At 37.1% G+C, this 15,865-nt stretch overlaps 1 protein-coding gene across 2 annotated transcripts; it reads left to right on the top strand.

Annotated features, from left to right (window-relative positions):
- The first annotated feature begins 958 nt into the window (after positions 1 to 958).
- cpda (carboxypeptidase D, a) lies at positions 959 to 15,425 on the top strand. Of its 2 annotated transcripts, none has more exons than XM_043221168.1 (21): positions 959 to 1,705; positions 2,699 to 2,946; positions 5,818 to 5,960; positions 6,076 to 6,245; positions 6,784 to 7,163; positions 7,248 to 7,439; positions 7,802 to 7,969; positions 8,046 to 8,155; positions 8,279 to 8,384; positions 8,571 to 8,713; positions 8,797 to 8,966; positions 9,245 to 9,547; positions 10,103 to 10,298; positions 10,841 to 10,976; positions 11,094 to 11,240; positions 11,335 to 11,430; positions 11,581 to 11,645; positions 12,501 to 12,632; positions 12,712 to 12,897; positions 13,344 to 13,446; positions 13,545 to 15,425. In XM_043221168.1, the coding sequence occupies exons 1-21, from the start codon at positions 1,071 to 1,073 to the stop codon at positions 13,769 to 13,771; spliced, it is 4,056 nt and encodes a 1,351-aa protein (XP_043077103.1). In that variant the 5' UTR covers positions 959 to 1,070; the 3' UTR covers positions 13,772 to 15,425. The 2 variants fall into 2 exon arrangements, with proteins under 2 accessions (XP_043077103.1, XP_043077104.1); XM_043221169.1 differs by having other exon boundaries at positions 11,584 to 11,645.
- The last annotated feature ends 440 nt before the right edge of the window (positions 15,426 to 15,865 follow it).

Here is a 15,865-nt window from a genome sequence, read left to right on the forward strand (position 1 = left end):
AAACAGCATGGAATTAACAATTAACTTAAATAAAACTGCCTCAAGTAAAATATTTAACCACCTCTTCTGCACTCAAAATGTTTTCCTTTCTCCTTCATCTCTACGTTTTATGTGCTTTTCCTTCATTAAGCTAAATGGTTGCTATTGAAGCATTTACCTTGCAAAGTTGAAGAAATAATGTTTTATGAAGTAGGACTTGGACTGTCAGGTTTTGTGTTTTCTCAGTCACAGATGTCAGGTTTTAGTATTTGCAAGTATTCTGTTTGATTCGGTTGAAGATTAGATTATATTTAAAGAATTGTGTAGATATTACAACTAACGTTCAAGTATTTAGTGCACAATGAAAATTGTAAACTTGTCCCTCTAGCAGTGATTCACAAACAGGGAGCCTTAAGATCATTTTAAATAAGTATTTTAATTCACCCCTTTATGTTTTTGAAGAACCACTCTTCCTAAGGGCCTGGATATATCAGGATAAATGGGTGACGTAAATTTAACGGTAAAAAAATATTAAATTCATTAATTATAAAAAGTGGGATGCTTGAAAAATATCTGCATATTGCACTTGAATTCTAATTATTTTACTTGTTTGGATCCCAACCATTCTAGCACTAAAAACAATTTACAGTAAAGTAGATGAACCAGAAGAAATATATTACCCAACACTAGTCACCGAAATGCCAGTAAATGGTTTATTTTTGCTATAATGATGACAAAGCTGCCTTTTTTGAAACGTGTTATTATTAATTAAACGTGAAGGTCTACACGCGCACAACATCTGATTATTCAGTTGTTGCTTTTAATTCACATCCTTAACTCCACAATCATATCAAAATCTGCAACTCATTTTTAGTGGTTAAATACACAAGTATGCTCTTATTTACAGCAGAATGACAGACTTTTTTGTGGTGACTTTTATTTTGAAACCTGTCGTAGAAACTCCACCCTTTGTTAAAGCGTTAGCAGGAAGTTCTTACTAAAAATACTCCGACGTCAGGCTAAAGAAAGGACCTGACTCCAGGCGGACAAATTTTAGGATTTCATGTGTACGTCAAGGTGCCTTCGGAAACATGTCGGGACAGAGGGGAAACAATCTGCGTTCATCGCTTAAATTCTCGCTCTGGGTTTTATCTCAGCTCGTTGTGTTTATCAGCTCCGCCAACTCAGTTCCTGTAGACGAGCAGAGAGTGCCGGAGCCAGAGACTTACAGCAGATACTACAATTACGTCCAACTTACTGACCTTCTCCAAAGTCTCGCCCAGAAACACGCAAACATCGCAAATCTGACCAGCATCGGCAGATCTGTTGAAAACAGGGAGCTTTGGGTGATGAGAATCACCAGGGACCCCGCTGCCGACGGACCAGGAAAGCCCAAATTCAAGTACGTGGGTAATATGCACGGAGACGAGACCGTGTCCCGGCAGGTCCTGATCTACCTCCTGGAGCATCTGCTGGAGAAGTACGGAGAAGAGCCGAGGGTCACGGAGCTGGTAGACAGCACAGATATTTATATCATGCCGAGCATGAACCCCGATGGCTTTGAGAAGTCTACGGAGGGGGATTGTATTGGAAAAGACGAGGGTCGGAATAATGCTAAAAACATCGACCTCAATAGAAGTTTCCCAGACCAATTTGAAGGGGTGCACGTGAATGCAGAAGTGATGCCTGAAGTCACCGCTGTCATGAGGTGGATCCTGGAGAACAAGTAAGAGCGTTCACAAACATAACCTCACTTTGTTCCAGCTGTTGACCCTCTTTAACCAGCTAGGAACCTGCCGCCATCATATAAAAACACAGCCACTAACAACAAGTCATGAAATCTCTACACTATTATTTCATCCTGAATAACTAGAATGACAAAACCCTTCAATAACTGGTAAATTACTAAAACATTTGTTAAAAATACAATAAAAATACAACTATTCATATTTACCAATACGACTTTTTAATTTAATGTATTCATTTAGCAAGAGATGCTTAGTTGATTTTAACTAATGTTAACAAATATAACTATTGTAGCATGTTACTGTAATATCAATCATAACCTTTTATGATTATTATTTTACTTTATTTTAAGGGGTGTTTTGTTACGGTGTAATTATACAAAGACTGTACTTTTAACTTGGGGTTATTTGCATGTAATTATGCATCATTTGTTATTACATTAAAATAGAGAGTTGACATGGTTATTATTGCGATATTAGAATGAGAAAAATTTACATTCATGAAACCTGTAGCTATTTCAACGGCTTTTCCAGTTGTTTTAAAAATTTCAGTCCAGATCAAAATACAGTTGGATTAAAATTTCATAGAGATTACACCAAACTCAAGCAAACAATTGGATCATTCATATATATATATATATATATATATATATATATATATATATATATATATATATATATATATATATATATATATATATAATCAAGTAAATCACAAACAAATGAAACTCATGGAAATTAAGTTTTTCATTAACGTCAATTTTCTAATCCAGTTTTGCAATATTTAATTAATCTAAATAATAATGAAAAAAAATTTTTTTATAACAGCTGCACAGCTGTTTAACTATACCATATTTTTCTGTGTTCTTTTTATCATTACCTCTGTAAATGCAATGTCTAATAAAATCTTTATCAAACCTTATTGAGGTAGATGGGTTAATCCTAACATTTCTGATGTTTTTTCTCTGTTCCAGATTTGTGCTCTCAGGGAATCTGCATGGTGGGACTGTGGTTGCCAGTTATCCGTTTGATGACTCTGTAGCCCATGATACCGAGGGCTTCTATAGCGCATCACCCGATGACGCTCTCTTCAGATACTTGGCTCTGGTTTACGCCAAGAATAACCCTGTTATGAAAACCGGAGAGCCGAAGTGTGCGGAAAACATAAATGAAACCTTTGAGGACGGCATCACAAATGGAGCAAAGTGGTATGATGTGGCAGGTTAGTTAGCAACATTTTATCCTTTAACCATGCTTTAAAACCCCCCCTTTTCCTCTGATCTGTTTATCTGTATTTCACGGTTTCTAGCAATTATGCAAATTTTCATAAGGACTTAAAACTCTTTGTTTCCATAGAGATGAAGATGTGTTTGTTGTATGAGCTTTATGAGTGATTAGCTTCACTTCAGTGGTCTTGAAAAGTGGCTGGGTTTGAAGGATTTCTTTTCTGTTTCCTGCTCCTTGGAAAATACAAGCAGGGGGTTGTTTCTCATAGAGTGCGATCAGTTCAGTGGAACCATCTTTTTTGGCTCCGCCCACATCCTTCTTTACTCAGGACATTCCTACACAGATTTCCTATTGGGAGGGATGATCATGAGTTGCGTAAACAACCACCATTTAGTCATGTACACCAAATATTGATATTGATATTAATAGTAGCCACATTGTGTTTTAAGAAAATGTTAAACTGAAAAATGCTGGAAATTAGATTGCTTAGGTTTTTTGGGAATGTTCATTATGTTCTCAAACAGCACTAGTTAGAAAGAAAATAGTCTTTCAAGTAATCCAACACCTGGACTGTAAGCTTACTGTTCTGGTGTTCTCTGATTACTTTCCTTAGTAGTTTGTAACCTCAGTTTCTGAAGTCTGTATTCTTAACCATCACTGTCGAACGGCGGAAATCTGATCCACAATGTACCTTGAAGCTTGCAGGTCAGATTCATGATATACCTTAAGACTTGCTCAGCCAGTCTCATGGTGAATAAATCATGCTTTTTTTTGCATATGGGAAGGAAAATTTTTTATTATTCAGGAAGTTGTGGGATAATGTCAGTTGCTGTTTACAAAAGGAGATCCTCCTTAACATCTATTCTCTCCTGAATGTTGAGCACTGAGGCTCCGAGGACCAAAAGTGGCCCTGTGGTGGCAGTGACTTTCAAAACTGGCAGAAATTATGACATAATCAATCCAAAAATCAAATATGACGCCCTTTTATATGTGGAATTCCATTAAGCACATAATTCCTGTGCAAACGTTGCCTGATCTTTAGTTGTTTGTTTTATGACGTGTTATTCCTTTTAACGTTTAACTGATATCTTTGACATGACGTGGAGATCTTAAGAGCATGTTTTATTTTAGTGTTCAGATATAAATTATTATTTATTTATTAAGTAGTAGTAGTAGTAGTAGTAGTAATAATTTATATATATATTTTTATTTATATATTTTTTCGGTGTTTAGAGATTGGACCCGAAATTTTTTAAATATTTTATTTGAGTTCATTGCAAAGGCTTTTTTGCATGTTTCATATTTATTCTAATATTTAGAGTAAACTTAATTTCTCAAGTTTCTTTTAATATTAGTATGCTTACTGTGCTTCATAGCAAACTTCTGTAAAGTTTTAATTGTTTTCAGGCTTCATAGCCTGTTGAGTGACCTAAATCATTTCTCCTGAAATCTACAAACCACCAGTTGCATGTTTAAAGTTAATATTCAATCATTTTACAGCAATTCCAGATCTATCTAGGGAGTTAAACCTGGGAAGATAAGACACTTAAAGCATAGGCTCAATGGCAACATTGATTGGCTTTCTACAGTCTGTTTTGGCCTGTTAGTAGACCAGGTCAAAGGATAGTTCTGTCAGTTTAAAACAACAATGCACGCCTTTGAATAAGAAAGTTTAACATTATCCTTGTCTTTTAACATAACCGCATACAAAGGTCATGTGCTAAAACAGGATGTTTCTTTTGGGACTAATCAGGATGAACCCACATATATTTGTTTTCAGTGTAACTGTTGAGAAAGTCCGAATAACAGTTATTGAGAATGTGCTTTGGAAATGGCCTACTGACATCTTCTTTAAACACATGCTAGACTGGTAGCATACAGTGCCACATATTATAGTGAGACAGGAAACATGGGGCAGAGACATCTGTCAATTACATTATTAGAAAAGTTATTTTTGCTCCAGACTACATGAGGTAGCATAGCCAACTAATCTAAAAACAGTTTTAAGATGATTGAGCAATGTAACTTTTTGTTTGTAGTTATCGTACTGAAAGATCAGCTTAAAAGCAATTTGGACATTTTGGTCAGTCATCTACATTCACATGACTGGAAATAGCTGCCCAGGGCATAATTGCCAAATGGACTGACTTTTTACTTTAAAATCATATTTCATGAACTCTTCCTTTTGACTTGTTCTGTTGACCAACTGTGAGTTGCAAAAAGCAGAATTTCATGTCTTTCGCAATCAAGATCTTCTCAAGTGGAGCGAACACATAAATGTGTATTGCCATTTTAAATTGGCATAAGTTAGTCTGGCATTCAGCTAATATGATTAAATTTTGATGGTTTGGTAGATGAATCTGCATTAAATGATTATGAAGTAAAAAAAAAAAGATTAATACTTTTATTCAGCAAGGATGCATTAATATGACAGTAAATCGTTTAAATTATTACAATAGCTTTGTGATTCAAAAACCAATAACAATACCAATAAAAGAAAAAAAAAAACTCACATTTAGTAAATTTACTGAAGCTTTGAATGGAAATGCACTTGTGCTAGCATTAATCCAAATGGTATCTTTTGTACCTAAAGTGTGTGTGTATGGAAGTGCTTGTACTAGCCCATATTTGTCAGCTCATTGTATTCTGAAATAAAGATCTAAAAGTAGGATTTCCTACCCCCACATTTATTACGTTGTAACATAAGCAACTGGTCAAACATTCTTGAACTCGCACCTTTTGAAAGACTCTTTGTATTAAGATGTTCCCTGTGTTTGCGTACGCTTACAGTTTAAGCCGTGACAACCCCACTGTGTCAATTCATCCCATGCCTTTGGTACACAGTTTGTCCTTACTTTACACGCAGGGGGTATGCAAGATTTCAATTACCTGAAGGGGGGCTGTTTGGAAATCACCATGGAGCTCAGCTGCTGCAAGTACCCACCCTCATCTCAACTCAAAACAGAATGGAACAACAATCGGGAGGCCCTGCTGGCCTACATGGAGAAGGTAGTAGAGCTTGATGTGCAAGACAGTGACATGCATGAAGAGTTTTTAATGAGTCCTGGAAGAATGTCAGAGCGATTTGGACTTTTAGAGTTTCCGCCTTGTTGTTTGTGTTCAGATTCATATCGGGGTGCGTGGCTTTGTCAGAGCAGCCAGGAATGATGCCCCTCTCGCAGATGCTGTGATAATGGTTGCAGGCATTAACCACAACGTGAGCACTTCACGCTTTGGTGAATACTATCGCCTGCTGCTGCCCGGCACCTACGGGATCACCGCTTTAGCCCCAGGGTACGTATGGTGCATATTTATGTGGGAAAACTCTATATGCAGATTCTATATTCTGAGGACAATCCTTTGGTTTCGGTTTATCGTAGTATAAGGGCTGGGTAAAAATATTGAATTTCCAATTAAATGTTCATTGTTTCACTCTGCGCCATTTTTAAGTGGTGAAAATATATTTGTACAGCACTGCCCATTATATAATAATAATGTTATATAATTATGTTAACTATATGGCAACCAGCATAGTCCAATTCAGAAACAAATGACTCTTATAAAACGGTTCTTTTTAGTGAATTACAAACATGGTGTACACAGATTCACAAGCACACGATCGTGAGCTTTTTATTTTATTTTATTTATTTATTTATATATCTGTGTAAGCAAAGTGGACAAAAAGAATTGAATCAAGTGCTTGTGAGTTGCAATCATATGAGAAAATCGGTATCAATACTCCGGCAATGCCCATACTACATGCTCTGAGACCCATATTTTACAATTAAGTATTATTTCTGTGTGATTTATGTTGATCTTTGCATTCATCCAGCTACATTCCCATGTCCGTGTCTGGAGTGGAGGTGACTGATGGAAAAGCAGCTGTTCTGAACTTCATCCTCAAAGCTGAGAATGAGGAGAATCCAACCACCCCCTCAATCTCAGAGTCCCCCACTGAAACCTCCGTGAACCGCACCAGCACAGACAGCAGCACAGGTGGCAGCGAAGCAGCAGACAAAGAGAAGAACTCCAGGGTAACGGTCCAGCCTCAGGACTTCCGTCATCACCACTACAACGACATGGAGCTGTTCCTGAAGAAGTTCAGCTCTGAGTACAGCTCCATCACACGGCTGTATTCCATCGGCAAGTCTATGCAGAAACGTTTCCTGTGGGTCATGGAGATCTCCGACAATCCCGGAGTCCACGAGTTTGGTACTTCCCACCACGTGTAAAGATCCTATATCTTTAACAGTCTAACAGCTTTTAAAGTTAACTAATCCCATCGTTTCTCACCAGGTGAACCGGAGTTTAAGTATATTGGTAATATGCACGGCAATGAGGTGGTTGGTCGGGAACTGCTCCTCAACCTTATTGAGTATCTTTGCTGCAACTATGACACTGACCCAGAGATCGCCAAGCTCATCAACTCCACACGGATCCACATCATGCCTTCAATGAACCCGGATGGATATGAAGTGTCTCAGGAGGGTAAGGCCTCACTAACAGTTCATTATACACATTTAACCTAAATTTGAAGTACTTGCTGTTAAATGTGATCAGCAATCCATTTTAACCTAATATTATATCACAAACTGGTGATTAAAAAGCCAAATATGGGCATGCATGTGAGGAGCAAAACACAGGCCAAGGGAACACAAGTCTGACAAATAATAATAATAATACATAACATTAATATTTATTATAATATAAATGCAGTTTTTTTTATTTATTCACTCTTCTCTACACTATTAGTCTATTTGTCTGTCTGTATATATGTCTGTCTGTGTATGAGATCAACATTAAATATTATTATATTATATAATGTAAGGAAAACACTGTCTTTTGTGCAGGAGATATCAGTGGTGTCCAGGGACGTAACAACAGTAACAACTATGACCTGAACCGAAACTTTCCTGACCGTTTCAACTTTGTCACGGATCCCAGACAGCTAGAGACCCTTGCTGTTATGAACTGGGCTAAAAGCTACCCGTTTGTGCTGTCCGCCAACCTTCATGGAGGTATGTCCTAATATATAAAGGATCCATTTGATTGGGAGCTTGCTAAACACAGAGATAACCTCTGTATCTCTCTCAGGCTCTTTGGTGGTGAATTATCCATTTGACGACAGTCCGGACAATGTTAGGAGATACAGCAAGTCCTCAGATGATGATGTATTCAGGATGTTGGCTCTGGCTTACTCGCGGGTGAATATCTGGATTTCTGTTTTCTGTAATAACGAATGACGTTAAGTATATGTAATGATTAAAAGCTAAATCAATAACCAGTATAACATTCTCTAATTTCCTTTTTTTTTTTTTTCTTTTTAGGAAAACACTCAAATGTATGACGGTCAATCCTGTAAGGAAATGGATTTGTACCAAGAATATTTTAAAGATGGCATCACCAATGGTGCTAAATGGTACAATGTCCACGGTGAGCACCAAGTTTGTGGGAAAAAAATTACGAATAACTAGAAAAGGAAATTTAGACACCTGCAAACTGCTTACTTTCTTTCGTTAAAAATTGTCATCGCAAAATAATATCTTGAAAAAATAAAATGTAAAAGTACTATAATAATAATAATGTAATATAAGTGCGTTATGTGTTTTTTTCCCTCAGGAGGGATGCAGGACTGGAACTACATCAACACGAACTGCTTTGAGGTGACCATTGAAGTGGGCTGTTACAAATACCCACCAGCAGCAGATCTGCCGAAGTACTGGGAACAAAACCGCAGATCACTTCTACAGTTCATTCATCAGGTAAGAGTCTGGCTGCTTCTTTTGCATTTTTTTTTCACCTGTATCCTGCTGCACACTGTAAATAATGTTTTTTGGGACTTCAGGTCCACCGGGGAGTAAAAGGAGCGGTAATCGACAGCAAAGATGGATCTGGCATCCCCAATGCTACAATCACTGTGGACAAGATTAATCACCCCATCACATCCAATGTTGCGGGGGACTACTGGCGCTTACTCGTCCCAGGAAAATACCATCTGACTGCTTCTGCCCAAGGGTATTTTTATGAACAGTGGCACCAAACTCATTTTCCAAAAATAAGATTTTTTTCCTAAAAACTCACGGAGACCGTTAAACCAGTATATATGTATATATGCATTCATGTATATGTATATGCGTGTGTGTGCATGTATTTATGTATGTGTATGTATATATATTTTTTGCGGTTTTTGTTTAACAACCCTAAAGAGTAATTCAGGACCATTGATGTTTATTTAGATTTTTCTCTGTGCATAAGACTATAATTTACTCACTCGTTTTATTCCATCTTTACAGTTACTCCTCAGTTAGCTCCTTTGTCATCGTGCCTAAAGAAGGAGTGGAGGTTGTTAATTTCACATTGAGCCGGATTCACAGTCACACCAATGGGCAGGGGGCAGATGACACCACCCCAGTTGTGGATCCCAGAGTGAAGGAGTTCCAGAACCTCATCAAGCAGCTGTCAGGAGAATCTGGTCTGGACAAGCTGATCAAAGACACTCCCACCCAGAGCAGCTTCCGCTATAGACGCTACAGTGAGGTTTCCGAGGTCCTGCGTGCCCTCACCCTGAACTTCCCAGAGATTACCTCACTCCAAAGGTACAGCACTGTCTCACACAAGTTAGTGTACGCAAACTCATCAACACAGAAGTTCTCTGGAGAGCTGCCATGCCTTTTCTTCAGAGAAACACTATTAAAATGAACAAAAGTATGAGTTAAATTATCTGATCTCGGCAGGCAAGCCTGAACCGATTTCTATGTGTTTCTGTGATGTGAATCCCAGAGGGTGAATGATCTTTTGAAATGACAGCATTCAGTACACAGTGAAGTTACTGTGTGAACTGTATTATTTGTCTCGCCGTAGCTTAGAAGTTATTTTTGGAAATTATAGCTTGTGCTGAACCAAGTTTCCATGTTTGAATTACCAGAGATTTTAGATTTAAGAATAGTTTTTTTTTTTTTAATTAGTATGTTGAATTGGTAGGATTGTATTAAATCTATCAAAAGTAAAGGAAAGACATCATTATTCTTCAGAAAAATTATTTCAAATAAATTTATCTCTTTTGAACGTCCATCAGAAATTCGGGAAAAAAATGTGTCGTGGTTCCCACAACTGTTACAGTAACATGATATTTATTTTTGTCCCCTGTAAAGTCTTGGTCAGAGTGTGGAGTTCAGAACGATTTGGGCTCTGGAGATCTCCAACAACCCTAAAGTCCAAGAACCGTCTGAGCCCAAGATCCGGTTTGTGGCAGGTATTCACGGTAACGCTCCTGTGGGTACAGAGTTGCTTCTGGAGTTTGCTGCCAGTCTCTGTATTAACTACGGAAAGAACGCAGCCATCACAAGAGTGAGTCATTTTTCTTGTGCAAAGGTGATGCCTAACAATATGATGAGGCCGTGGTGCATGTGTCTTTTTTGCTGAGAAAGCTTTGCTGATTTTTATAAAGTAAACAAAAGTGACAGTAGTATTGATAGTAATATTTTGAGATAAACACTTAACAGACTAACAACTGAGGAGCGTTATTAGTTCATCTCTCAGTCATGTATTGCATTGCATTTTGACTAGAAACAAATGAGAAAGAATGAAAGATAAACAGACAGCTGGTAATTTTTTACATTTAAGTTGTCTGTATATATATCTACTCGATTTTGACTTTGAGCTACATATTCTTGTACAGTATATTACACCATATGAGCCATAAAACAATTGCCTGACGTATCATTTTATTAATATGAAAAGCAAGTATGATCAAAACATAGTACCCTACTAAATTGTACAAACAACTCAAAATCATTTCTGGTGTATATCAACAGCGTTTGCTTTCTTGATTACCACAGGATATAAAGCTTAAAAATATTTCTTACATGGTGTCTCTCTCCTGTCTTTAGCTCATCAATGAGACCAGAATTGTTATTCTGCCCAGCATCAACCCAGATGGACGTGAGCGGGCGAAAGAGAAAAACTGTACCTCTACTGCTGGCAAGAAGAATGTGCGCGGGAAAGACCTTGACAATGACTTCTTCGGTGGGATTGAGTTCAAATTTTACCTCACATTTCACTACCATGCGTGACAATGCCAGCATTCCACAGCTTAGTCTACACTGGACGGCTGACCATTTACAGTATGTGTGGTTCTTGTAGGCAATGCATCTCAGCGTGCCGCAGAACCTCAGCCAGAGACACGTGCCGTCATGGATCTGATACAGGAAAGAGGCTTCACTCTCTCTGTGGCTCTGGATGGAGGCTTTGTATTGGTCACCTACCCGTATGACAAACCGGTGCAATCTGGTATGTTTTGAATCATCCTCTGCTTTACGAATTTACACATATCGTTTTGGTGCCTTGATTTGTTTTTGTTTTGTTCCTTGTTTCTCAATCTCAGTGGAAAATGCCGACACGCTGAGATATTTGGCTACTGTGTATGCCAACCACCACCCCAAAATGAATTCGGGTGATACTGGATGTCCAAACAACCAGAGTATGCTTATTTCTTGCATTCATAGTTCATCTTTTCAGTAGCAAGAAAATTCTTAACATGTAACATTTTAAAATCAAACAGTCTTATTCGTGGACCAAATTTTTAGGTTGATGTTGAATAATTTCTGTCTTTCTCACTGTCTCCCTCAAGTAGGCAATATCGCTAATGGTGTGCTCCGAGCAGCAGAATTGCACAGTCACATGGGCAGCATGAAGGTAGATTAAATACTGTTTATGTTTTTACGTTGTTGTTTTTTTTTAAAGAAATCTCTTACATAAAGCAGTATTTATGCTTTCAAAAAATATAGACTTATAACAGTAACATTGTGAAAAGTTATTACCGTTTAAAATAGTTTTTATCTCTTTTAATATATTTAAAATGTATTTTATTTCTGTGACGGCAAAGCTGCATTTTCTGCCTCCATTGCTTCAGCCTTCAGTGTCACATGATCCTTCAGAAATCATTCTGATATGCTCAGTTTGGAGCTCAAGTATTTATTTTTTTTTATCAATGTTGAAAACGTTTGTGCTGCTTAATATTTTTGTGGTAAACATTTACATTTTAATAGAAAAAAAATAAAAAGAGCACCATTTATTTTATTTTTAAATCACCAATCTGTAACATTTGTAAATGTCTTTATTTCACTTTTTTAATCAATTAAAATTTTCCTTGCTGAAAAAAATGTTTTGTTTTTTTTTATTTTATTGACCCGACACTTTTTAATGGTAGTGTAGTTTTGTTCAAATTTTCAAATACATATCTTGAAATCTGACCTTGTTGGTTTCTGTCTTATGTAGCTAGCTTCTACCAAATGAGAAATGATGTTTTGCAAAGAATACACAGCTCTTTTGCGAAGGACACACAGCATTGAATGTCAAAACATTAAATTATATGGGAAGCGTTTCGCTATTTAAATAGTTTTTTGTTTTGTTTTTCTAGAATGCGTTTTTTAACTGCGCTCTGTAATACAATCAGAACAGACCTGAGGCCCATTTTTGGCCGTGATCAACTAATTTACAATAATTTATAAAACCTTAATGTGATTAAAATTTTTCCTCTTTGTGTTGTAGGACTTCAGTGTGGACTTTGGTCACTGTCCCGAGATCACGGTCTACACCAGCTGCTGCCTGTTCCCACAGGCTGAAATGCTGCCCACGCTATGGGCTGAGAACAGGAAGTCTCTTCTGAGCATGCTGGTTGAGGTCAGTCTGTTGTCCTCCTCTCTGCCTTACTGTTTATCACACTCCACTGCATCTCAGCTCTTCCTTTGCTCTGTTCTAGGTGCACAAAGGTGTTCGTGGAGTGGTTAAGGATAAAAATGGTAAACCCATTGTTGGCGCTATAATAGTATTAAATGGTGGTGTTCGAGTCTTCACCAGTGAGGGAGGCTATTTCCATGCCCTTCTGGCCCCTGGTCTGCACAACATTGAAGCAGTGGCTGACGGCTACCAGCAACAGTCCCAGAAGGTGAGTTTTGTTTATTTTTCTTGTTTTGTTTTTACATTTTATTTATTTACTTATATTTTTGGTTGTTGTTGTTTTTGCTGTTGCTTAGGTTTTGGGGGGATTTATAATTTTTTTTGTTTTCTTTTTTTAATTTTTTTTAATTAGATTAGTTTTTGTTTATGATTTATTTTAATACAGAATATTCCAAACTGTACAGTAATATACAATGCAGTATAGCAATGAAGATAATCCGTTTTTCTTATTTTTGTATGTACTGGATATAATACAGGATATTGAGTTCAGTGTATAGTAACGTTTAATACTGTATAATAATAAATATAGTTTATTTGAAAGATTTAATTTAATTTTCGAATATATTACAAATGTTATTTTATTTTTCTTAGAAATCAAGTGAGATCTATGCTGTTATTTTTTTCTCTCTTCACTCTTCCTGTTGCTCTTTTTAGGTGTCCGTGTCACCGTTTGAAGCAGCCAGTTCTATCATCATTGAATTCGACATGGAGAACGATATATTTGGCCTTCCAAGAGAATTCGTTGTGGCCAGCGCAGGTAGGCAGACCAAATTGCTTATATTGATTGTGTTTTGCAGTTTTAACCAACAATATAGTTAAATTGTTGATCTTTATTTATTATTATTTAATCCCTAGCTGCTGCAATGACGGCGCTGGTCGTGACCGCCTGCATCATCTGGTGTGTCTGCTCAGCCAAATCAAACAGGCAGAAAGACGGATTCCATCGGCTACGACAGCACCGGGACGACTATGACGACGAGATCCGCCTCATGTCTATGGGCTCCAAAAAATCTCTCCTGAGCCACGAATTTCAAGATGAGAGCGAAAGTGACGAAGATACGCTTTATCCCAACAAACTTTGAGACCTTTCTGCCCCCTCTCCTCTCCCCGAGTCTGTCCACACTGCCTGCAAGGGCCCGTAGAGGGCACTTCAACGGCCAGCAGCGGTATTGTCCAATCTATTGAAACCTGAGAACCACCGTGGGATGCACTTTAATGCCCTGTTGAAATCGGGCGAGCGTTTTGCACCGTAGTGTATGCAACTAACCACTGCTCTCAGCCAGCCTGCTTAGTTATCTGAGTTTTTATAATACCGGTCCTCTACCCTTTAAAAAGGAAACCGAACAGCTAGAATCCATCTCAACAGGAATATGAAACACTGTGCCTTGTTAGATTAGAGGTTGCATGGTCGCTGCTGTTGTGAGGATGATGATTTTGTAGAGCAAATGGAATTTTGCTCCCCTTTTTTTCTTTGGGCCCCGATGAAATTCAGGAATCAATTCATCCGAGAATCTGGTCTGCTCATTGGCTTTTGAGTTTAAGTTTATGAAAAACACACTGCCGTGTTTCTTGTTATTTGCAGTCTTGCAGCCAAAGCGTTGGCCCAAACAGTTCACATTTTGCAGAGCTACCCATCCAATAATGTAGATATTTACATTAAACAAGGTGATGCGTTCGAGACGTAGCAGAAAAACGCGCTTATTCACTACCTTCCCATTTCTCTTGTTATTTTGACATTCGGGGGACGTGGTGAAACATTAATAATAACTTCAGACTACAGACATCGGTGTTTACTCAGTGTGTCCGGATTCTTTTGTCTTAATGTGCGCTCTTGAAAATGTCCGTTTTGTTAATTTTTAAAAAAATATATATTTATTTTTGTTTTAACATCCAACATCCAGTTGATTTTGCTCACCGGCTCTCAGGCATCCCAAAACGATCGGAAAAACAGTGATGTCGACTTTATTCGTGCAGTTGATGAGTCGTTTACCATTCAGGAAACTAATTAAAACATCTGGTGTATATTTAGGCGTCATCTTCTCTCCCAAATAGCTTTTAAAACATTGGTGATCCTTTGAAAACACACATGTAGTATATATAAAATACATTAAAGCACCGCAGTATGTTTCCTCCCAAACAGGATGAAGCTTTGAAACCAGCAGAACACCTGCGAGTACTTCTTATTGTGAGCAGGCAGCTTCACTCTGTCACTCTCATGAATCAGTGAATCCTTTTTTTAAACCATTCTACCCTTTAAAAACTACATGTATGTTTTGGATATAGATATAGAAGATTAAGACCGGTGGGGCATTGTTCGTGCTTTTAAATAAGAAAAGCAACAAACAATTCATATCATTCTGTACCAGACTGCCCATTCATACAAGTCTAATGTTAGTAAGTGGGGAAAATTTTGTTTCTACAATTTCTTTAGTCGTTGATCCTATTACCAACAAAAGTTTGAATTTAATTTGGCTTGATGTTGATTGTCATGCTTGAATGTAAATTTCTGGGTGTGTTTGCACAAATCTGTATAACTTTTCTATGTTTTTGCTGATGTTTATTTTTTTTCTTTTTATACAACATTGATTGTAGATATCGAATTGTTGCCAACTATATGTAAATTACACAAGTGCAATTTCTGTCAAGAGTGAAAGAACTGCACAAATAAACCTGTTTATGTGTATTAAAGAAATGGTGTGTAATGAGATGTAAATAAAGATGAAGCTTTGTTCTGAACATTTTAAGTGTTTTTCTTCAGTATGATCGTGATTTATATATATATATATATATATATATATATATATATTTTTTTTTTTTTTTTTTTCTAACTCAGTTGCGAGGTATTTTTGATGTCAGTTTCTAAATCAACTAAGAAGAAAGTGGGAACTCAAATAAATGGATTAAAGTATACGGATACAATGTGAAAAAATAATCTGCAGTAGTAATGAGTATTTTTAAGATACAAGGACCTTTAGGTCCTTTAACATCCTAATAATGCCTTGTTGCAATGTAATGTAAAAAAATAACCAAAAACATAATTGGCATATTGCTGTATTATGTAATAGTTAATTAATATATATTATTATTTTACATCAAAGAAACCAAATTATCTTAAGTAAATGTGCTTGTATATTTGAACTATATTTTTATTAAAGATAAAATACAGGAAAACGCGC

Source organism: Puntigrus tetrazona, chromosome 21, assembly GCF_018831695.1.
Source record: "Puntigrus tetrazona isolate hp1 chromosome 21, ASM1883169v1, whole genome shotgun sequence".
NCBI lineage: Eukaryota > Metazoa > Chordata > Actinopteri > Cypriniformes > Cyprinidae > Puntigrus > Puntigrus tetrazona.